The sequence below is a fragment of the Piliocolobus tephrosceles genome, chromosome 2 (assembly GCF_002776525.5).
Source record: "Piliocolobus tephrosceles isolate RC106 chromosome 2, ASM277652v3, whole genome shotgun sequence".
In the NCBI taxonomy this organism is placed as follows: Eukaryota; Metazoa; Chordata; class Mammalia; order Primates; family Cercopithecidae; genus Piliocolobus; species Piliocolobus tephrosceles.
This window is the reverse complement of record NC_045435.1, coordinates 27,743,048-27,764,226: the sequence shown is the minus strand read 5'-3', so window position 1 is coordinate 27,764,226 and position 21,179 is coordinate 27,743,048. Positions and strand designations below refer to the sequence as shown.

The 21,179-nt window shown below is 41.7% G+C and overlaps 2 protein-coding genes across 7 annotated transcripts in view; one reads left to right on the top strand and one right to left on the bottom strand.

The window, feature by feature from the left end:
• The window catches only part of CD96 (CD96 molecule), a 101,403-nt gene that overhangs the window by 51,870 nt on the left and 28,354 nt on the right, over positions 1-21,179 (bottom strand). For all 6 annotated transcript variants that reach the window (XR_002731741.2, XR_002731743.2, XM_023212843.2 and 3 more), the window contains exons 4-6: positions 19,043-19,250; positions 13,768-13,823; positions 810-900 (exon numbers count right to left, since the gene is read on the bottom strand). Coding sequence is in view for 4 of the 6 variants with exons in the window: in XM_023212843.2 (XP_023068611.2) it covers positions 810-900; positions 13,768-13,823; positions 19,043-19,250 (355 nt within the window). In the remaining 2 variants the exon portion in view is untranslated. The remainder of the gene's footprint in view (positions 1-809; positions 901-13,767; positions 13,824-19,042; positions 19,251-21,179) is intronic.
• ZBED2 (zinc finger BED-type containing 2) lies at positions 3,564-6,184 on the top strand. The gene is made up of 2 exons (XM_023212885.3): positions 3,564-3,716; positions 3,951-6,184. Exon 2 carries the CDS (start codon positions 4,851-4,853, stop codon positions 5,502-5,504), a length of 654 nt encoding a protein of 217 aa, XP_023068653.2. The 5' UTR covers positions 3,564-3,716; positions 3,951-4,850; the 3' UTR covers positions 5,505-6,184.

Below are 21,179 nucleotides of genomic sequence, written 5' to 3'. Positions count from 1 at the left end.
AAAATAAAATAAAATAAAATAAAATAAAATAAAATAAAATAAAATAAAATAAAATAAAATAAAAATAATTCAGAAAGAGTTGTGTGACTCAGTTGTTATTGAAGACAGATTGAACTTTGAGGAAAAATGACTCAGGAGAAAGGAGAATGGCTGTTGTTCAGGCAGGGACAGCTGAGATTATTCTGGTAGAGGCTGTCATAGTTACTACCTATAAAAACATGGCTTTGTGAATTATCACCTGAGCTTGTCTTGATGTGTGTTCCTCCTCCAGGAATTTTTAATCCTCCTGGGGGAACATGTGCCTTGTCAAGGAGCCAACTCTTTTACATAGGCTTCTTCTAGTGCTTCACCAACACCTGCCTTAGATCCTCACATAAAAAGGTAGAAATTATTTATTGGCTGATGTAAAGCAGTGGTGCTGTTAATTGAACATATTGTATTGAAATAAGAAAGACATGGAAAAACAGGTAACTATGTTATAAAGGCAGAAAACATTTTAATAAATATATGTAGACTTAAACTTTTGTCCTCATCTAAGATATTCCTTTTACTGATAGTGAAATAAAATGTTTGGATGTTGTTTGTCTAAATCAATTGTATTTCTTTTGTTCTGGAAAATGTTACACTCCACCCCCTTGGAAGAGCCAGATGAAGCATCAGAAAATGACATTTGGTAGGCAGAATGATGTTTTTCTTGGAATGAGAATCATTCTTAAGTGCCAAGATCAACTTGGGCAATGACAATTTCTGATGTCCTTTGTTTTCTTTCTTTTTGTACAGAACTTATTTCCATTGTTTAATTTCCTTACCTTCTTTTTCATCATGAAGAAAACTTCCATCTATAAACCATGTGATATTTGCTTTGGGAAATACATTCTTTAGTAAGCAGGTAAATGTTCTCTGGGGTAAAGACAGAAAAAAGGTTATTTGCAAATTCCTAAGAAACTGGTACTCCTTACAACTTATTAACATTCATATAACATAAGTTGGCAAAAAAGAGTTTCTCCACTTTTAGCTGAATAAATAGAAGGCAGTGTCTACTTTTAATATAGGTTGTGTTAGAACGTGCACTATAAATGGGTTATCTCCTATAGAGATGTTATAAACTTCCGACTATACTCCTAGGTCAACTTAAGGATTAAAGATCTAGGACTATACTAATGTTCCAAGTCTGGATTCTGGGTTCTGTTAAAAGAGAAATCTTAACTCTGTGTAGGCAGAATAAAATAATACTAAATGGAAACCAAGAATAGAAGGAAAAAGCAAACAGAGTCAAGAGAAGAATAGTCTGTTAGATTTAAAGCTCAAGGGGGTCTACATGTTGTTTCTGTGTCCCAAGTAATGTACGACACTATTTGTAACAACCACAAGAACCAATTTATATAAATATCCTGCTTTTTACTTGTGAAGCATTTTCCTAATTTTTAAAAAAATTTTATTGGATTAATCTTGAGGATAGGTAGGGCATGCCTTATTTTTGCCATGTGACAGATGGAAAAATCAAGGCACCCAGTGGTTCAAGGAAGTGGAAAATAGTTAATGGCACAATTAGAAACAATGTCTCCTTAATCTCAGTCCAACATATTTTTTAATAAAAACTGTATTGAAATAAAAACATGAAAGAAGTTGCTATGTTATGAAAGCAGAGAACTTAGATGCAGGGCTAGTTATGTTTTATTTTCAATGCTATGTTTGTTCTTTGGGGGATGATACTTTCTTTAACAGTCTAGTGAAAACATGCAGTGGGAATTATTGGATTCCCATTGTTTTATCTGAGACTCTTCAAAATTATAATTCCATTTATAATTACTAGTTTTCTCATCAAGAGATGTATATATTTTACTTATGATCAGCCCGAGTTCTTAGTTCCCAGATATTTTCCACAGTTAATGAATATGCTAGTTAACATGTAAAGAACAATTAAATGTATGTGATGATTTGGGTGTCAATCCACAGACTAGTTACTCCTAAGAAGTCTGGGCCTATAGAGCTGAGAAACCACACTCAAGAATGCTAAGTAACATTTTCCTGGTGAAATTCTACAGAAGTTTACCATTTCTCAGTACATTGCTACCGAAATCCCAAAGAAACAAGAGAATTTCAGAGGGGGTTGTCTAGCCTATCCAAGATGCTGGGTGACAAACACTGTAGCTCCCAATATTCCCATCCATTCAACACTTGCCTTTCCAGATAATGGAGATACATACATGGACCAGGGATGCTATTCTCTTCACTAAAAAATTAAAAGCAAAACCAGATTCTCTAAAAATACATTCTTGTTAAGTAAAGGAGAGTGTTCAGTTTAATTTAATACATGCCAAAGATTGATTGTTATCTCCAGTTGGTCCAGGAAGAGATAAAAAGGTATAGGAGGTAAAACTTTTTTTAAAAAAAGAAAAAGATACAAAGGTTTGCATTAATCCAGTGACATTAACCATTCTCATGATTCATTTCCTTTATCTTTAGTTAACCCACCAAAGATGACGATATGGTAATATCGGGAGTAGGTGGTGGTGTTATTATTTTATGAAGGCAACTGGCTCACTGAAGAACTCTTTTGTTAACTTCTAAAAATGTTGAAAAGATTTGACTTCCATGAATTCTCTAGATTCAGATTTTCTGAAATGGTTCAAATTTCAAATATTCTATACTCTCTCTAGACTTTGTGTTCCAAGATTTGGTTTAGAAATGTGGTTCATGTTCTAAAACTCCTACCAGTTTCATTCCTATTTTGAATCTTTTTCCCCCATTTTTTTTTCTATTTTAATTTAACCATCAACCTCTAGATATTTTCTGCTGTGCCATTTCTTTTTCTTTTCTTTCTGTTTTTAATTTTTATTTATTTATTTATTTTTTTGAGACAGAGTCTCCCTTTGTCGCCCAGGCTGGAGTGCAGTGGCATGATCTCAGCTCACTGCAACCTCCACCTCCCGGGTTCAAGTGATTCTCTTGCTTCAGGCTCCCGAGTTGCTGGGATTACAGGCATGCACCACCACACCTGGCTAGTTTTTGCATTTTTAGTAGAGACGAAGTTTCACAATGTTGGCCAAGCTGGCCACGAACTCCGGACCTCAAGTGATCCACCTGTCTTGGCCTCCCAAAGTGCTGGGATTACAGACATGAGCCACAGCGCCTGGCCTGCTATGCTATTTCTATCTTTTCTTTCATAACATGAAGTTTTTTTTCTTCTATTGACATCTGCTTTAGAGTGTTCCTATATCCTCTTGGTAGGCTTTCCTTTTCAATCTAAATATGTATACACACACACATATTATGCATATTATATATAATGTATGTATATATATATAATCTATAAGTGTATACACATTTCATGTTTCAGTCTTTCCCATTCTTCTTCCTTCAAATCACTTGCTTTACTTGAGAGGCTAGGTAATCTAGTAATCAAAAAAGAGAACTAAGACTTGTAGGTGCTTAACTTACTGTATTGCTGCTTGACATATGCCAGGAACAACCTTTTCTTGGTAGTGGAGGGGGTGGAGAAAAGGTTTGCATCTGTGTGTAAGTGTTGCAGAAAAATCCGACAGGCACAGACACACCTACTTGAAAACAATGCTGCCCTAGAAGTGGGAGGAAACCAGAAGTGGAGGTGCCCTCCTTCTGGGGGTAGGAGTCAGCTAATAGCCATCCAAGGTGTGCAGGAGTGCTTTCACTCTGCGCAGGAAAGATCAGAGAGAAGCCCAGAGCCTTGTCTGCTTGTAAGTACCCACTTGTGGCTAGGGGGGAATTTCCTAACTGTTCAGGGTTGCAAACCTTGATTAAATAACGCTCTTATTAATTTAAGAAATGACCCAAGAAAGGAGAGAGAAGTCGGGCTGTTTTTAAATGCAATATGATTTTCCATTTACTTATTTATCTTTAAAAGGAGTTAAAGAGCAAAACACCTGGAGTACGGTGCTTCAGGAAGGTCTTATTGGCTGTTGGCTTTGCAGGTGTTCCTGCTGGAGAAGGTGGAGTATGGTGAGCTGCTGGCTAAGGACAGCCAGGCAACATCATGTTTGTGACGATGTGCTCCACCTTCCCGTCTGTGCATCCCAGCTCCTCCTGCCATCCCAGCTCCTCCTGCCATCCCAGCTCCTCCTGCTGAAACAGCTGAGCTTGCTTTTTGGATTTCTTAGACTCCTGGCCTCCGAGAGATGCCTCTAAGGACAAACTGACCTTGCATTGGGAACTTTATTATCCAGATCCTCATAGGCTTTGTCTACTCTGGATTGCTTGTTGCAACAGTTTTTAGGAAGCATGATTGTCTCCTATACCAGCATCTGCCTGTGTTTGCTTTTACCTACTCTGAGCAAGACCCAGTGAGGCCGTAGCCCTGTTGGTCCTGAAAAGCCTGAAACCTGAGGCTGTTTCTCCTACATCCCAAATGCATTTATAGGCAATAAGAAGCAAAGAAACAGTGGAAACAATCAGGAGGAGAAAAAAGAAAACCTAAAATTTTCAGTATTCAAAAATACCTGTCGTGGTGGTTGATGCAGAGAACACTGCGTTCATCAAAGAGCTTTGTTATTGTTGGACAGAGAACATCTTTGCTACAGGAACTGATATGTTTCGTCTTTCTGGCCTAGTCAAGGGAGGATAAGTAAGTATCTGGGGCATGGAAGGAATGCACTCTTGGGCTGTTTTGCTTGTATCTGACTCACCCCTGACTCTCCAGTGAAGCAGAAAGGAAGAAACCTCACACCACCCAGGTGTGGCCAGACTTTGGCCATTATTGTGAATCCCCAAGAGTTACTACGGGCCCTTCCCAAATATATATTTAATCTTGTGGTTCCAATAAGCTTTTGGCTCACATCTAGCCACATCATAAAGAACGCTGTAGAAGAGGTGACATGATGAGGCGGGAAGAGGAGGAAGAGGAGGGAGCCATGATGAAAGCAAAAGGGGACTTAGAGATGAAGGAAGAGGAGATTAGTGAGACAGGAGAACTGGCTGGCCCTTTTGTGAGTGCTATGCCCACTCCAATGCCCCACAACAAGGGCACCCGGTTCTCTGAGGCATGGGAGTATTTCCACCTAGCCCCTGCTCGTGCTGGGCACCATCCCAACCAATATGCCACCTGCCGCCTGTGTGGCAGGCAGGTGAGCCGTGGCCCTGGGGTCAATGTGGGCAGCACAGCACTGTGGAGGCATCTGAAAAGTATGCACAGAGAGGAGCTGGAGAAGAGTGGCCATGGTCAGGCTGGGCAGCGCCAGGATCCAAGGCCCCACGGGCCCCAGCTCCCCACGGGCATTGAGGGGGACTGGGGTAGGCTCCTGGAGCAGGTGGGCACAATGGCTTTGTGGGCCAGCCAAAGGGAAAAGGAGGTGCTTAGGAGAGAAATGGCAGTGGAATGGCGGGAGAGGGCTGTGGAAAAAAGGGAGCGAGCCCTGGAAGAGGTGGAAAGGGCCATCCTGGAGATGAAGTGGAAGGTGAGGGCTGAGCAGGAAGTGTGTCAGCGGGAGAAAGAGTTGCCTGCAGCAGTACATGCCTTCCATTTTGTTTAAATTGGGCTTGGAGAATCTATTCTGAAAACATTGACTCTAGACTTGTACAAAAGAGCCATTTTAGTTTCAACTCAAATATACAGCAAAGTAGTTTAGTGACATTTTGCTTTTATGTGAAATAGTGCACAGTATGAGTTAATCTGAGCTGGTCTGAATTGACCAAATGCTTCTCTATGAGGTTCCTAGAGCTCTGCTGACCCTTGGCCGAAACTCTAAAATGTACCTATTAAAGATAAATGCCTATTACCTATTAAATGTACCTATTAAAGGTAAGTTTTACCAAAGTAAAACTCTGTGAGTTGTTTCAGGGCAGAAGGTACCAGCCAGTCAGCATTGTTTACCAAAATAATCAGATTTTTGCCTAGCACTCTGTTTTGGTGGAGCTGAAGATTTTGAGGGCTGAGGCTGGTTAAGTAGCTGGAATGTGCCTATGTGACCAGCTTACTTGCAGACACCCTGTGGGAAGCAGAGCTTAATCTTCCTGGGACTGAGGTCTTAGCATATGTACTGGTGGTGCTTCCAGGCAACCAGTATGAATACAAAGCTTGTTCTGTGTGACCCAGCAAGTGGAAGGACAAAGAATTGTGAGCCTCAGATCTTTGGATCCTTGCAATACATATCTTTCTCCTGTTATTGCTGCGATGTATTTTCTTGCTTATATTAAAGCTGTTTCATCAGTATAATCTGAGTCCTGTGCATCTTTTTAACAATCTAATGTTTAAACTAATTAATGTGTAATTAGCACAGAGAAATGAAAAACCTCTCAACTTACTTGGTTTAAACATTCAGTATAGAGTATATGAAACTTATTCATAAACACTTAAAATATGATCTAATTTCATATTAAAGTTTATCAAGGGAAAAGGAGTCAGTGAGGAAGAGCTGAAATAAACTCAGAATGAAAAAGAAGACACAGATAGAAAGGAAGTAAGGAGAAGTAAAGAACAGAGGAAGGAAAGTTAGAAAGAAATGGGATGAGAAGAAAGGCAAAGATGGGGAAGAGAGACAGTGCTCTAGGGAAAATTTATCATGAAAATAGAAGAGAACACGACTGTCTGAATGAGGGAAGGACAGAGTACATTTCTTAGATCCTGAAGTCAATTTTAATGAGTTAACTTGGTTTTGTTTTGTGTCCACAGAGCAGTTATTTATTTGAACAGTAGGTTTTAGATTTTACTCACACCTCCAAAATGCTAACTGCATACCAACCCACTGTCCTCTGATTTTTTTAAAACTGTTTATCTTTAAATGTTCAGAGATGCTTTGAAAAAAGAGATCCTAACAATCTATAGGGAGAGAATAATTTCCCGGGTTGCTGAGAGTATGCCTAAAATATTAATTTAGAAATAGAATAAAATCAAACTGGAAAATACTCTGGCCTTTGCACTGGAGCTGACATTTGTTATGGAAGATAGACTCCTCTATAACCACACTGCCCTCCCCCAACCAAACACGCATATTAAAAAACAAAACAAAACAAAACGTGGGTTGGGAATGGGGATGGAGTGGGGAAAGAGCTAGGGAAGACAGGAATAGATAAAGACAGCATCCCATTATCTCATAGATAGCCCAGGTACTTTGCGGGCACCAACCTCTCTGAAAGCAGAGGATGTCCTTGTGTAACAATGGTGTCTTGCCTCCTTTGGTCCTGACCTATGTAGTTCACTCATATTCTTCCTAGACTTGCTACGCAGCCCTAACTTCCAGACCTGTCTTCCCTAAGAGCTGTTTGTGGAACAAACAAAAGTCCAAATACCAGGCTTGTGAAATAACCAGGCTACACTGAAGTCCCGTCATGTTCTTTTTTTATCTAGAGATCTGCCTGATATTAAAGATTTCATTTGTCATGTGGTCTCCCCACAGAGGTATGATGTCCTTTTAGAACCTTCTCTATCTGTGGTGCAAGCTCAGGTGCTCACCAGTGCAAGTGACGATGGCTAGACATTTGGACTCAGAACCTTACTGTGTTGCAAAAGATGCTAGAAAAAAAAGGAGGCTGTAATACCTAATCATTTAAAAACCAAAAACAAAAACACATACGTTTTGAGTGGGGCTTAGGAAGCTTGAGGAAACCACAGGGTTAAAACTTTGCAAAACCCAAACCAAATAAACACAAATAATCAAATTCTGCACAAAGATGCTGGAGCTCTGCTGATGCCAACCAGGGTGGTTTTTAGATTCTGGTGTCTTCTTTTTTTTTTTTTTTTTTTTTTTGAGACAGAGTCTCGCTCTGTCACCAGGTTGCAGTGCGGTGGTGTGATCTCAGCTCACCACAACCTCTGCCTCCCAGGTTCAAGCAATTCTCCTGCCTAAACCTGCCGAGTAGCTGGGACTACAGGTGTGTACCACCATACCCAGCTAATTTTTGTGTTTTTAGTTGAGACGGGGTTTCACCATGTTGGCCAGGATGGTCTGGCTCTCTTGACCTCATGATCTGCCCATCTCAGCCTCCCAAAGTGCTGGGATTACAGTCATGAGACACTGTGCCTGGCCTCTGGTATCTGTTTTACATGGTTATTAATATTGTAGACGCTCTTCCTTTGTAGGCTTCCTAACCCCAAACAGCTTTTGTTTCTTATGCTTCATGACAGGTAGTTTTCTTTAGACTTTTTTCCCCCTAATTTCTTTCAAACATAACAAAGGTAGCGAGTGATATGAACAAGACCCATGGAGATGATGGGGCTAAAGTATAAAGCACAAGCATAGGAGTGAGAGACATATGAGACTTGCGGAAAGCGTGGACTGTTGAGTACATGCTAGGGTTTTTATACATCCTTCTGGTGCCTTCTATGCTACATCATCAGCTGTGAGTTGAGGGCTCTTTGGCTTGACATCTTTTGCTGTAATGCAAAAACGTGCTAAATGGAGGGTCTCTGAAATTTAGGTTAAAGACTCTTTTCTCATTGTAGTGCAGGAGTGACGCTGCATGCCATGTTGAAGCCCTGGCAAAATCTCAATTTTGGGAATGCACAAGATACAACATTCACAGGTGTGACACTTTCCTTAGACATCTATGGCATGTCCAGGCCTGAGGGGCATCATACTTTTGGGTCTTTTGTATTTTACAGAAATACTAAAATTAGCCATACACATTGTAAGTTTAAAAACACAGGAAGACACAGCTCACAACTGACCAAGTCCCCAGAGTATTTCCACACTGCGGGCTGCTAGTGTAGTGAACAGGTAGCAGAGCCAGTGCGTGCGTGTTGACTTCAAGAATTTCTAAGGAATGAAGGAGAGTCAGGAAATTGCCAAGACCAAAAACTTGTGGTTGCTGGATGGTAGGTATTTTGCATACCTTCTCTCACTTCATCCTTATATCACCCTTGTGGGATTGGAACCATTGCCCTCACTTACTGTTGAGGAAGTTAAGGAACTGAGCTCATAGGGGCCAGATTTAATAAGTGCTGGAAGAGAATTCAAACCTGGTTCTATCAGATCCCACAGTCTATATTCTGGGTTTAAAAAAATTATTCCACAATATCTGCTAGAATCAGTCACATAGCTGATTTATGAATGTAAGAGAGTGGGTAAATGATACATAGTGGGTAGGGAAGAAATATTCTTGAAATGTCTACTATGTGCCATGAACTTCGTTAGAGCATAAATTGAATCTTCCTAAGAACCCTCTGAAGTATTTGTTATTATCTCAGTTTTAGATGTGAGTTAGCTGAGGCTTGTGGAGGTTCACTAGTTGATGAGGGTATGTAACCAGCTAAGTAGTTGAATTAGAATTTGACACTTGTGCTATCTGACCCTGAAGCATGATATCCTTCTATCATAATAATACTATTCTGCCTGGATACAGGCACACTAAATATGCATCCCAGCTCTGCCCCTCATTAGTGACTGAGCCAGTTGTTAAGACTTTCCAGGCCCCAATTTCTCATCTGTAAAATGACAGATGCTCTATCTATTTCAGAGGCTCATTGGGAGCAGCACAAGATAAAAGTATGTGTAAGGATTTTGAAGAGTTAATAAATTATTAAAAATACAGCAGGGATTGTAAGAATATTAGAGTGAGGAGTTACTAATGTTTGGCAAGATCTGAAAAGATCCATAGACAAGCCATGTCCTGTAGCTGGTTATGTGTGATTGGAGAAAGACTATTCACTAATTTTCTAGGAAGAAAAACTCTCTGTTTTTGTTTTTTTTTTTTAGTCAGCACTGAAGCAAGGGTAGAGAAGAGGAAATTTTATGGCACATAGGCAAAGTTCTTTTTTTTTTTAAACTGGGATTTTTGGATGCAATTTATGGTCCTGTATCTGGATTGTGCCCATATTACATTGTACCAAGAATCTATTAGAGATCCTTATAAGAAACAAAAACACCTACCAAAAGCTGTGTGATTAGTTTATTTTTGAAATGTAAACTATTGAAATGAAGTTCACTAATAAACTTAGAAATTAAGTTATGACACAACAAAAATGAATTAAGCAATTAAATCTTCTGCTGTATAATCAGGATGATAATAGCAGTGATATGGTTTGGCTGTATCCCCATGCAAATCTCACCTTGAACTCCCATGTATTGTGGGAGGGACTCAGTGAGAAGTAATTGAATCATGTGGGGGCAAGTCTTTCCCATGCTGTTTTCGTGACTGTGAATAAGTCTCATGAGATCTGGCCGGGCGCGGTGGCTCAAGCCTGTAATCCCAGCACTTTGGGAGGCCGAGACAGGCAGATCACGAGGTCAGGAGATCAAGACCATCCTGGCTAACACGGTGAAACCCCGTCTCTACTAAAAAATACAAAAAACTAGCCGGACAAGGTGGCGGGCGCCTGTAGTTCCAGCTACTCGGGAGGCTGAGGCAGGAGAATGGCATAAACCCAGGAGGCGGAGCTTGCAGTGAGCCGAGATCGCACCACTGCACTCCAGCCTGGGAGACATGCTGCCATCCATGTGAGATGTCATGTGCTCCACCTTGCCTTTGGCCATGATTGTGAGGCTTCCCCAGCCACATGGAACTATAAGTCCAATTAAATGCTTTTTCCTGTATAAATTACCCGGTCTTGGGTATGTCTGTATCAGCAGTATGAAAATGGACTAATACAGTAAATTGGTATCAGGAGAGTGGGGCACTGCTGAAAAAAATACCCAAAAATGTGGATGCAACTTTGGAACTGGGTAACAGGCAGAGGGTGGAACAATTTAGTGGGTTCAGAAGAAGACAGGAATATATGGGAAAGTTTGGAACTTCGTAGAGACTTGTTGAATGACTTTAACAAAAATGCTGATAGTAATATGAACAATAAGGTCCAGGCTGAGATGGTCTCAGATGGAGATGAGGAACTTGTTGATAACTGGAGCAAAGGTGACTCTTGTTATATTTTAGCAAAGAGACTGGTGGCATTTTGCCCCGACCCTAGAGATCTGTGGAACTTTGAACTTAAGATAGATGATTTAGGATATCTGGCAGAGAAAATTTCTAGGCAGCAAAGCACTGAAGAGGTAACTTGGACGCTGTAAAGGCATTCAGTTTTGAAAGAGAAACAGAGAATAAAAGTTTGGAAAATTTGCAGCCTGACAATGCGATAGAAAAGAAAATCCCATTTTCTGGGGAGAAATTCAAGCTGGTTGCAGAAATTTGCATAGGCAATGAGGAGCTGAATGTTAATCATCAAGACAATGGGGAAAATGTTTCCAGGGCATGTCGGAGACTTTTGCAGCAGCCCCTCCATCACAGGCCTGAATGTTTAGGAGGAAAAAATGGTTTTGTGGGTGATGCCCAGGGTCCCCATGCTGTGCACAGTCTAGGGACTCAGTGCCATGTGTCCCAGCCACTCCAGCCATAACTGAAAGGAGCCAAGGTACAACTTGGGCTATTGCTTCAGAGGGTGGAAGTCTCAAGCCTTGGAAGCTTCCATGTGGTGTTGAGCTTGTAGGTGCACAGAAGTCAAGAACTGAGGTTTGGGGACCTCTGCCTAGATTTCAGAAGATGTATGGAAATGCCTGGATGCCCAGGCAAAAGTTTGCTGCAGGGGCGGGGCCCTCGTGGAAAACTCCTGCTAGGGCAGTGCAAAAGGATAGATGTGGGGTTGGAGTCCTCACACTTAGTCTCCACTAGGTTACTGCCTAGTGCAGCTGTGAGAAGAGGGCCACCATCCTTCAGGCCCCAAAATGGTAGATCCAATGACAGCTTACACTGTGTGCCTGGAAAAGCTTCAGACACTCATCACCAGCCCATGAAAGCAGCCAGGAGGGAGGCTATATCCTGCAAAATCACAGGGGCAGAGCTTGTGTCCCTAATGGGGCACCATGTAGTGGAGATGTGAGAAGAGGACCACCATCCTTCAGACCACAGAATGGTAGATTTATCAACAGCTTACACCATGTGCCTGGAAAAGCTGCAGACACTCAATGCCAGCCCATGAAAACAGCCAGGAGGGGAGCCATACCCTGCAAAACCACAGGGTTTGAGCTGCCTAAGACTATGGGAACCCACTTCTTGCATCTGCATGACCTGGATATGAGCCATGGAGTCAAAGGAGATCATTTTGGAGCTTTAAGATTTCACTGTCCTGCTGGATTTCAGACTTGTTTTGGCCAATGTCTTCCATTTGGAATGGCTGTATTTATCCAATACCTGTACTCCCATTGTATCTAGGATGTAATTAACATGCTTTTGATTTTACAGGTTCATAGGCAGAAGGGACTTGCCTTGTCTCGGATGAGACTTTGGACTCTGGATTTTTGAGTTAATGCTGAAATGAGTTAAGACTTTGGGGGACTGTTGAGAAGGAATGATTGATTTTGAAATGTGAGGACATGAGATTTGGGAGAGTCAGGGGTGGACTGATATGGTTTGGCTGTGTCACCATCCAAATCTCATCTCAAATTCCCATGTGTTGTGGGAGGGACCTGGTAGGAGATAACTGAAGCATGGGGGCTTTCCTGTGCTGTTCTCGTGATAGTGAGTAAGTCTCATGAGATCTGATAGTTATTATAAGGGGGAGTTTCCTGCATATTGTCTTTTTGCCTGCTGCCATCCATGTAAGACATGACATGCTCCTCCTTGCCTTCTGCCATGATTGTGAGGTTTCCCCAGCTATGTGCAACTGTACGTCTAATTACACTCTTTTCCCTGTATAATTTACCCAGTCTTGGGTATGTCTTTATTGGCAGCATGAAAACGGACTCATACAAGCTGTTATCTAAGAGACCAATATATGAAACTGGCAAAAGACACAAATACTTGGAAAATATATATATATAGTCATTGCAAAACCATCTCAAAGAATCTAAGTTATGATTTGTATGCAACTATCAAATTAAATGACTGATATTCAGTGAGACCAGAGATTGTAAGTGAATGTCATTGGTGTGAGAATAAACTAGAATATGAGTATAATTTTCTCTCTCCCCATGTAATAGAAAGTGTTAGAGAATTAATGAGAATATTTTTATATAGGGTTTTTAAAAGTTAGGCTGAAGTCATAAGGCCACAGGACAGTTGACTGACACAGATAATAGTAATAACAACAAAAACAAGAACAATAATGCTGATTAAACACTTAATATATGCCACACTCTATACTCAGACTTTTTCATATGTTATTTAATTTTTTAAAACAGCAGCTATGTGAAGATACTATTATTATTCACTTCATATAGATGGGGAAACTGACTGCAAAGACATGAAGTAATTTGCCCAAGGTCACAGTTCGCAAGAGGAAGAGCGAGAAATTGAGTCCAGATCCTAGTGACTAGTGGCTGGTAACTACCACCCAGAGGAAGTTAAGTCAGAGGTCCCTATTCAATTTTCTTGTTTCTCCTGCCCTTCCTCTTTACCACCAAAGACATAGCCAGGGTTCTGCAGGAGTACAAGAGGGCATATTTCCTCTCATCATTTTGAAATAAAAACAATGGGACAGCAGGTAAACGAAATGGAATAGAACAAATCAAACATCAGCTGAGCCAAAACTTCATTCTTACACCAGGATTCACACAGCTTTCTGCCCTACTTTGTCCTCACTATCCACCTCAATTTTTATTAAAGATAAGTTAAAACAATTGTAACTATTTTTTTTTTCTGAGAAATTTAAGGACTAAAAGTGCAGATCATTCTGAGAGCACTAAGTCTAAAAGTAAAAATTCCCATTCACTTTCTAGAAACAACTCAGCTTCCCTTCATCCCTATTAGCAGTTAATTGGTCAAGGGCCAAGGAGTAAAGTTCTTTGAGAGAACATTCCTGGCAACTATGCAACCTGACACACCTTACATGTAATGCTGTAGATTTTCAAAGGCTTTTATGTGACTCACCTCTACCAAGACATCCGTGGAGTTATTTTCCACAATCATGGGGATTTCCGGTTTAGCTTAAAGGCAAATAAAACATAGTTAGTGGCACCAAATGTAATCCTACCTGGCCACTAGTGTGTGTATGTGTGTATGTGTCTATCAGAATCTTCATTCATCAAATATTAATATTTATTTATTAATATTTATAAATTTTTATTAATATAATAGTGCCAGGCCTGCTGTGTACCTGGCAGTATGCTAGATGCCTAGGAAACAAAGGTGGACAAATAATATTCACTGTTTTTAAAAAATCTACAGTTTCTTGGGAATACAGATAAACAAAATGGAAGTTATAATACACTGAGATAAGTACAATGATTAAAGACATGTAGTATTTGAAGACAGCTTTTAAATAAATTTTCTAACCTAACCTTGGAGGATAGGAGAAGGTTTTTGGAAGATGTGATGTGGTTACCAGTGATGAGTTAAGTAAAATTGGGAATGTGGAAGACTGGTAGTGCAAGCGGAGGATGGGTGGTGGGGAGGGAGAGAAAAGAGGAATGTTCTACATGCCCAAAGGCTTATGATATGGTTGGACTGTGTCCCCACTCAAATCTCAACTTGAATTGAATCTCCCAGAATTCCCATGTGTTGTGGAAGGGACCTGGCGAGAGGTAATTGAATCATGGGGGCTGGTCTTTCCTATGCTATTCTCATGATAGTGAATAAGTTTCATGAGATCTGATGGGTCTATCAGGGGTTTCTGCCTTTGCTTCTCCTCATTTTTCTCTTCCCATTGCCGTGTAAGAAGTGCCTTTCACCTCCCACCACAATTCTGAGGCCTCTGTGGTCACGTGGAACTGTAAGTCCAATTAAACCTCTTTTTCTTCTCAGTCTTGGGTATGTCTTTATCAGCAGTGTGAAAACAGAATAATATAGTAAATTAGTACCACCACAGTGGAGTGTTGCTGAAAAGATACCCAAAAATGTGGATGCGACTTTGGCACTGGGTAACAGGCAGGGGTTGAAACAGTTTGGAGGGCTCAGAAGAAGACAAGAAAATGTTGTAAAGTTTGGAAACTTCTAGAGATTTGTTGAATCACTTTGACAAAAATGCTGATGTTGATATGAACAATAAGGTCAAGGCTGAGGTGGTCTCAGATAGAGATGAGGAACTTGTTGGGAACTGGAGCAAAGGTGACTTGTTATATTTTAGCAAAGAGACTGGCAGCATTTTGCCCCTGGTCTAGAGATTTGTGGAACTTTGAACTTAAGAGAGATGATTTAGAGTGTCTGGCAGAAGAAATTTCTAAGCAGCAAAGCATTCAAGAGGTGTCTTGGGTGCTGTTAAAGGCATTCAGTTTTATAAGGGAAGCAGAGCATAAAAGTTTGGAAAATTTGCAGCCTGACTATGGGATAGAAAAGAGAAACCCATTTTCTGGGGAGAAATTCAAGCTGGCTGCAGAAATTTGCATAAGTAGGAAGGAGCCTGATGTTAATCTCCGAGACCATGGGAAAAATGTCACCAGGCCATGTCAGAGACCTTCCCAGCAGCCCCTCCCATCACAGGCCCAGAGACCCAGGAGGAAAAAGTGGTTTCCTGGGCTGGGCCCAGGGTCCCCTTGCTGTGTGCAGCCTTGAGACTTGGTGCCCTGTGTCCCAGCCACTCCAGCTATGGTTGAAAGGGGCCAATGTGCAGCTTTAGCTGTTGCTTCAAAAAGTGTGGAAGCCCCAAGCCTTGGCAGCTTCCATGTGATGTTGAGCCTGTGGGCACAGAGAAGTCAAGAACTGAGGTTTGGGAACCTCCGCCTAGATTTCAGAAGATTCATGGAAATGTCTGAATACCCAGCAAAAGTTTGCTACAAGGGTGGGACCCTCATGAAGAACCTCTGTTAGGGCAGTGCAGAAAGGAAATGTGGGGTTGAAGCCCCCACACAGAGTCCCTAATGGAACACTGACTAGTGGACCTGTGAGAAGAGGGCCACCATCCTCCAGACCCCAGTATGGTAGATCCACCAACAGATTGCCCTGTGCTCCTGAAAAAGCTGCAGACACTCAACACTAGCCCATGAAAGCAGCCAGGAGGGAGGCTGTACCCTGTAAAGCCACAGGGATGGAACTGCCTAAGACCATGGGAACCTACCTCTTGCATCTGTGTGACCCGAATGCAAGATATAGAGTCAAAGGAGATCATTCTGGAACTTTAAGATTTGACTGCCCTGCTGGATTTTGGACTTGCATGGGGCCTGTAGCCCCTTTGTTTTGGCCAATTTCTCCCATTTAGAATGGTTGTATTTACCCAATGCTTGTACCCTCATTATATCTAGAAAGCAAAACTTGCTTTTGATTTTACAGGATCATAGGCAGAAGGGACTTGCCTTGTCTCAGATGGGATTTTGGACTTGGACTTTTGGGTTAATGCTGAAATGGGTTGAGAATTTGGGGGACTGTTTGGAAGACATGATTGATTTTGAAATGTGAGGACATGAGATTTGGGATGGGTCAGGGGTGAAATTACATGGCTTGGCTGTGTCCCTACCCAAATCTCAACTTGAATTGTGTCTCCCAGAATTCCGACGTGTTGTGGAAGGGACCTGATGAGAGGTAACTGAATCATGAGGGCTGATCTTTCCCATGGTATTCTCGTGATAGTGAATAAGTCTCACAAGATCTAATGGGTTTAACAGGCATTTCTGCTTTTGATTCCCCTCATTTTTCTGTTGCTGGGAAGAAATATGCTGGGTTTAGGGCATGTGGAATGGGTCTGTGATACATTTGGGTGTTGATTTCAAGGTTTTCATGGGTGTTTTGGGGAGACTTATTCTATATGAGGAATCATCAATGGATGTAAAGTAGGTTCTGATAAGATATGTGGTCAGGGCCACAATATATACTTGGGTAACACCTCAAAATAGGTTAAGGACTGGACAAGACTCCACCCAAACACAACCCATCCAGCCAATTTACTAAATGCAAAAGCCAGGAAGCAGGAAAAATCTAATTTTCTGAACAAGCAGGCAGAGTTTCATATTTTAAAGCATCCACTGAAAGGACTTCAAAGAAGAAACAAGAGAAATGTAGAGACAGAGATATGTAGAATCCAATAGGGTGATAAACGTGAGATATAAAAGAGTGAACAACATTTAAGATCAAGGTAGAGGTATTTTAATGCAGCAAAGAGATATAGGGCACAGCATAGATGTTGACAAGGCAATTAGATCAAGTTATGGTGCAAAAAATCTTGATCAACAGGGGACAGAGCTTGCCTAAATTACAATTGATATTTCTTTCCACACTGAGGATGGCTGCCTTCATTGGTTTGCCAATAGACCAGAGGAGGCAGTTTCATGTTTGCACTAAGACAGTCACACCCTGGTAAATAAACAAATGGTGATAACAAAAGAGATGAACAGCTTGTTTCCAACTCTTCACAGGACACTGTTTAGGCTCCGTAAGGAACCTGGTCATCAGGGATGATTATTGCCTAGTCCGTCCCTGAGGAGAGATGAAGAGAAAGAGAAGAGGGAGGATGCAGAGGAAAGGGGAGGACAGAGGAGGGAAGGGGGAGGCAATTTTGTGTTTTCTTCAAAATACTACATTGTATGACTGCCAATAATAAGGCAATACAATTCCAAGTAATTTTTTTTTTTTTGCTTGCTCTGCCCTTTAGAGAATTGAGGAGCAATCTAGCAGCCTGTCTCCATAGGTTTGTGAAGTTGTTTTCCCTTTGTTTATCTCATTTTCAAAAATAATTAATTGCCTGTCCATCTCACTGCTTTTCTCTTTGCCTTCTTTAAAATTGACTTTCTAAAAGACACAGATCTTTGTCACAAAAAATGAAAAAACATCCAAAGGCAGGGGCTTCTCTTTATTAACGGTGTTTGTTAATTAGTGGTACTTTCTTGTACCACTGGGGAAAATAGAATTCTAACCTTTCTTCCTTAAATTTGCACCCTGCAGATACTCTGCATTTTGAGTGAGGCCACAGTGGATTTCACAGCTCAGCTTCACAATCCCGACAGTGCAGGTTCAGAAGGCCTTTCCTGAAGGCTCCTTTGCCCGAAGGGCTGGACCTGACTGTCTCACCCCAGCTGGCCTTGGCAGGATAGCAGGGGAGGAGGAACTTCTGCAGTTTCCCTGGGGCTACATTTATCACCTTCCTTTTCTCACTGACCTTACTCCACCTTGCTCAAGCAAGCAACTAAGACAATTAGACAACTAAGCAATTAGACTTTGGCAGCTACAATTAAAGAGACTTCCAGTATTCTGAGAAACATTAAAGTTGTAAATAAGATAGTGGTCACCAGGAAATTGATCTGTCTGCTATGGTTTGAATGTCCACTCCAAAATTTATGTTGAAATTTAATCTCCAGTGTGGCAGTATTGAGAGCTGGGGTCTTTCATGGGTGACTGAATCATCAGGTCTCCGTCCTTATGAGTAAGATTAATCCATTTATAGATTAAAGGGTTATTGGAGTTACGAGTTATGATGGGAGGGCAACTGGTGGCCTTATAAGAAGAGGAAGAGAGACCTGAGTTAGCACATTAGCAAACTCTGTCCCCTTGCCATGTGATACCCTGTGCCACCTTGGGATTCTTCAGTTAGTCCCCCCATCAGCAAGAAGGTTCTCACCAGATGCATCCCCTCGACCTTGGATTTAGCCTCCATAACTGTAAGTAACAAATTCCTTTTCTTTTCTTTTCTTTTTTTTTTTTTGAGACGGAGTCTCGCTCTGTCATCCAGGCTGGAGTGCAGTGGCGCAATCTTGGCTCACTGCAAGCTCTGCCTCCAGGGTTTACGCCATCCTCCTGCCTCAGCCTCCCGAGTAGCTGGGACTACAGGCGCCCGCCATCTCGCCCGGCTAGTTTTTTGTATTTTTTAGTAGAGACGGGGTTTCACCGTGTAGGCCAGGATGGTCTCGATCTCCTGACCTCGTGATCCGCCCGTCTCGGCCTCCCAAAGTGCTGGGATTATAGGCTTGAGCCACCGCGCCCAGCCTCCTTTTCTTTATAAATTACTCAGTTTCAGGTATTCCATTGTAAGCAACAGAAAATGGACCAATACAGAAAATTATTGCTTTCTGTATGATTTTATTCTGTTAACGGAATCATTATTCTTTAGCATTCTACCATCATCCTCATCCCCACCAAGAATGACAAGTATCCAGGGAAACAGACTCCAGCATTGTTACCCATGTGTGGCGGCTCTGCAGCATAATAGAGTGCTTCCTCTTCAGGGAAGAGCAGGGCAAGAGACAGGAGGGTGTCAGGGAGTCCGTAGAACAACAGCCCTTACCAAAAACCTTGACTGTGGTAGAGCTCCTCAAGATTTTGTCACGACCGACTCTAATGTGGCAAGAGAACTTCCGCCCGTCATCGAAGATTTGGACTGGAGAGAGGTGGAGTCTGTAGTCTGTACCAACCTTGACTCTATCTTTAAGTAATGTGGAACTGCTGATGAGGTGATCTTGGGATATAAGTGTTTGCTGAGTTCCATTATCCTCCTGGTTAGAAAAATCGTTACCAGTTATTGAGCCCTCAACTGTGCCAGCTCTGAATTAGGCGTTTTACAAGCATTGATTCATTTATTTTTTGTAAAGTAGAGAGGAAGAATGAAGGATGGAAATTAAGAGACATTTAGTATATTACTAGAGAAAGTATACACTTGACTTCCAGTTAAAAACTATTGTCACCCTCTCCTAACAAATGGAAACATTCTGTTCTTCTGACTAGATCTTCTCCTTCATAATCTTCTATGAACTGTATATCTGGAGTAGGATTTGGGGGCTGGAATGGGGGCGGAACTAATGGCAGATTTTAATTTTCGTTTAAGAAGTTCTGGCATCTTACTGCTAAGATGTGCTGAGAAGATTTCATAAAATCTTCATTTAAACTGGATGATTACAGTTATCCCTGAATTCCTTTAGAAAAGAACTCTTTTCAGCTCCTCCCTGAGCCTGGACTAGGATCAGGTAAAATGACGTTCTCAAAGTCTTGCTAGTGAAATGTTGGCACCCTACAGTGAGTACCTCCTTAAATTTTGTGCCCTGGGCACCTCCTTGCCTCCTTTCGTGGCCTTGTTCTGGTCCTAACCCTATTCTCTTTTTTTCTGTGTTTGTGTTAGCTTCAAAGAGGATGCATGAAGAGTAGGCTGAAAATGTTAATCTGAATTTTGGAGATCAGAGTATATTTGAGGTACTTGGTTTTTCTATCCCATATCCTTTCTTCCATCTGTGATGGAAAGCACTATTATTCTTTCTGTGCCTGGAATTTTTTTGGACAAGCTCCCTGGGTTGTCACAGTGTTGGTTGATGTCAAAAAACATGCTCACTAGGGGCCCAGTGAGGGGGGGATTCTTGAGGGGCACAGGGGTAGACGATGGATTAGGTCTTCAGACCCTGTTCGTATGACTCAGCATTCTCGGTTGAGCTGCTTTTAAAACACTCCGATGCACACGCTTCTCTTCTAGAGATTCTAATTTAGTCTGTCTGGGATAAGGCCATGGCTAGGACAGTTGTTTTTAAGGTACTCAGGGGATCCAGGGCTGACATCTACTGGCCTAACTCTAAACAACAGATGAATCCTTGTGCATAGGCATCAGGGGAAATGGAGGGAATTAAAACGGAGAAGAATAAACAGGAATACATTCAATGGGGGGAAATGTTACAAAATAATGATAAGATCTATGAATTGGAATCTCTAGTTTTAAAAATGAGACAGATCAGGCTACAAGAAATGGAAACCCCATTCAAGTATCGGCAGAAACAGAGGAAGGACTAACGCAGACTTCTTAGATAGTTTAAAGAGATAATTCCAAAATATACTTAGCCCAAACTCTTATGTAAGACAGTTCTTTAGCTGAATCTGGCTAGAATTTGTGTCAGTCTTACATGCAGATAGTATTGTGTTATTGGCTGCAAATAATTACACTCTGCTGAATTCTTTTTCCTGAAGCAATTTACATACCTTTTACCCTTAGAAAGAAGGACCCAAGAATCTGTGCTGCTGTTTTCTTAAAGAAGAAGAGCACAAGAAAAAGGGAGAAAGACTGTATTACAGAGACAGGATCCCCCAGAGGAGCTCTAAGTATTGGGTGGGGACAGGAGAAGAAAGTAGAAAGCATGTCACTCGGGCCGGGCGCGGTGGCTTAAGCCTGTAATCCCAGCACTTTGGGAGGCCGAGACGGGCGGATCACGAGGTAAGGAGATCGAGACCATCCTGGCTAACACGGTGAAACCCCGTCTCTACTAAAAACCACAAAAAACTAGCCAGGCGAGGTGGCGGGCGCCTGTAGTCCCAGCTACTCAGGAGGCTGAGGCAGGAGAATGGCGTAAACCCGGGAGGCGGAGCTTGCAGTGAGCTGAGATCCGGCCATTGCACTCCAGCCTGGGCGACAGAGCTAGACTCCGTCTCAAAAAAAAAAAAAAAAAAAA

What these genes read in the sequence shown, in the direction of transcription:
- ZBED2 (XM_023212885.3), top strand. Translation starts at nt 4,851, where the DNA reads ATGATGAGGCGGGAAGAGGAGGAAGAGGAGGGAGCCATGATGAAAGCA.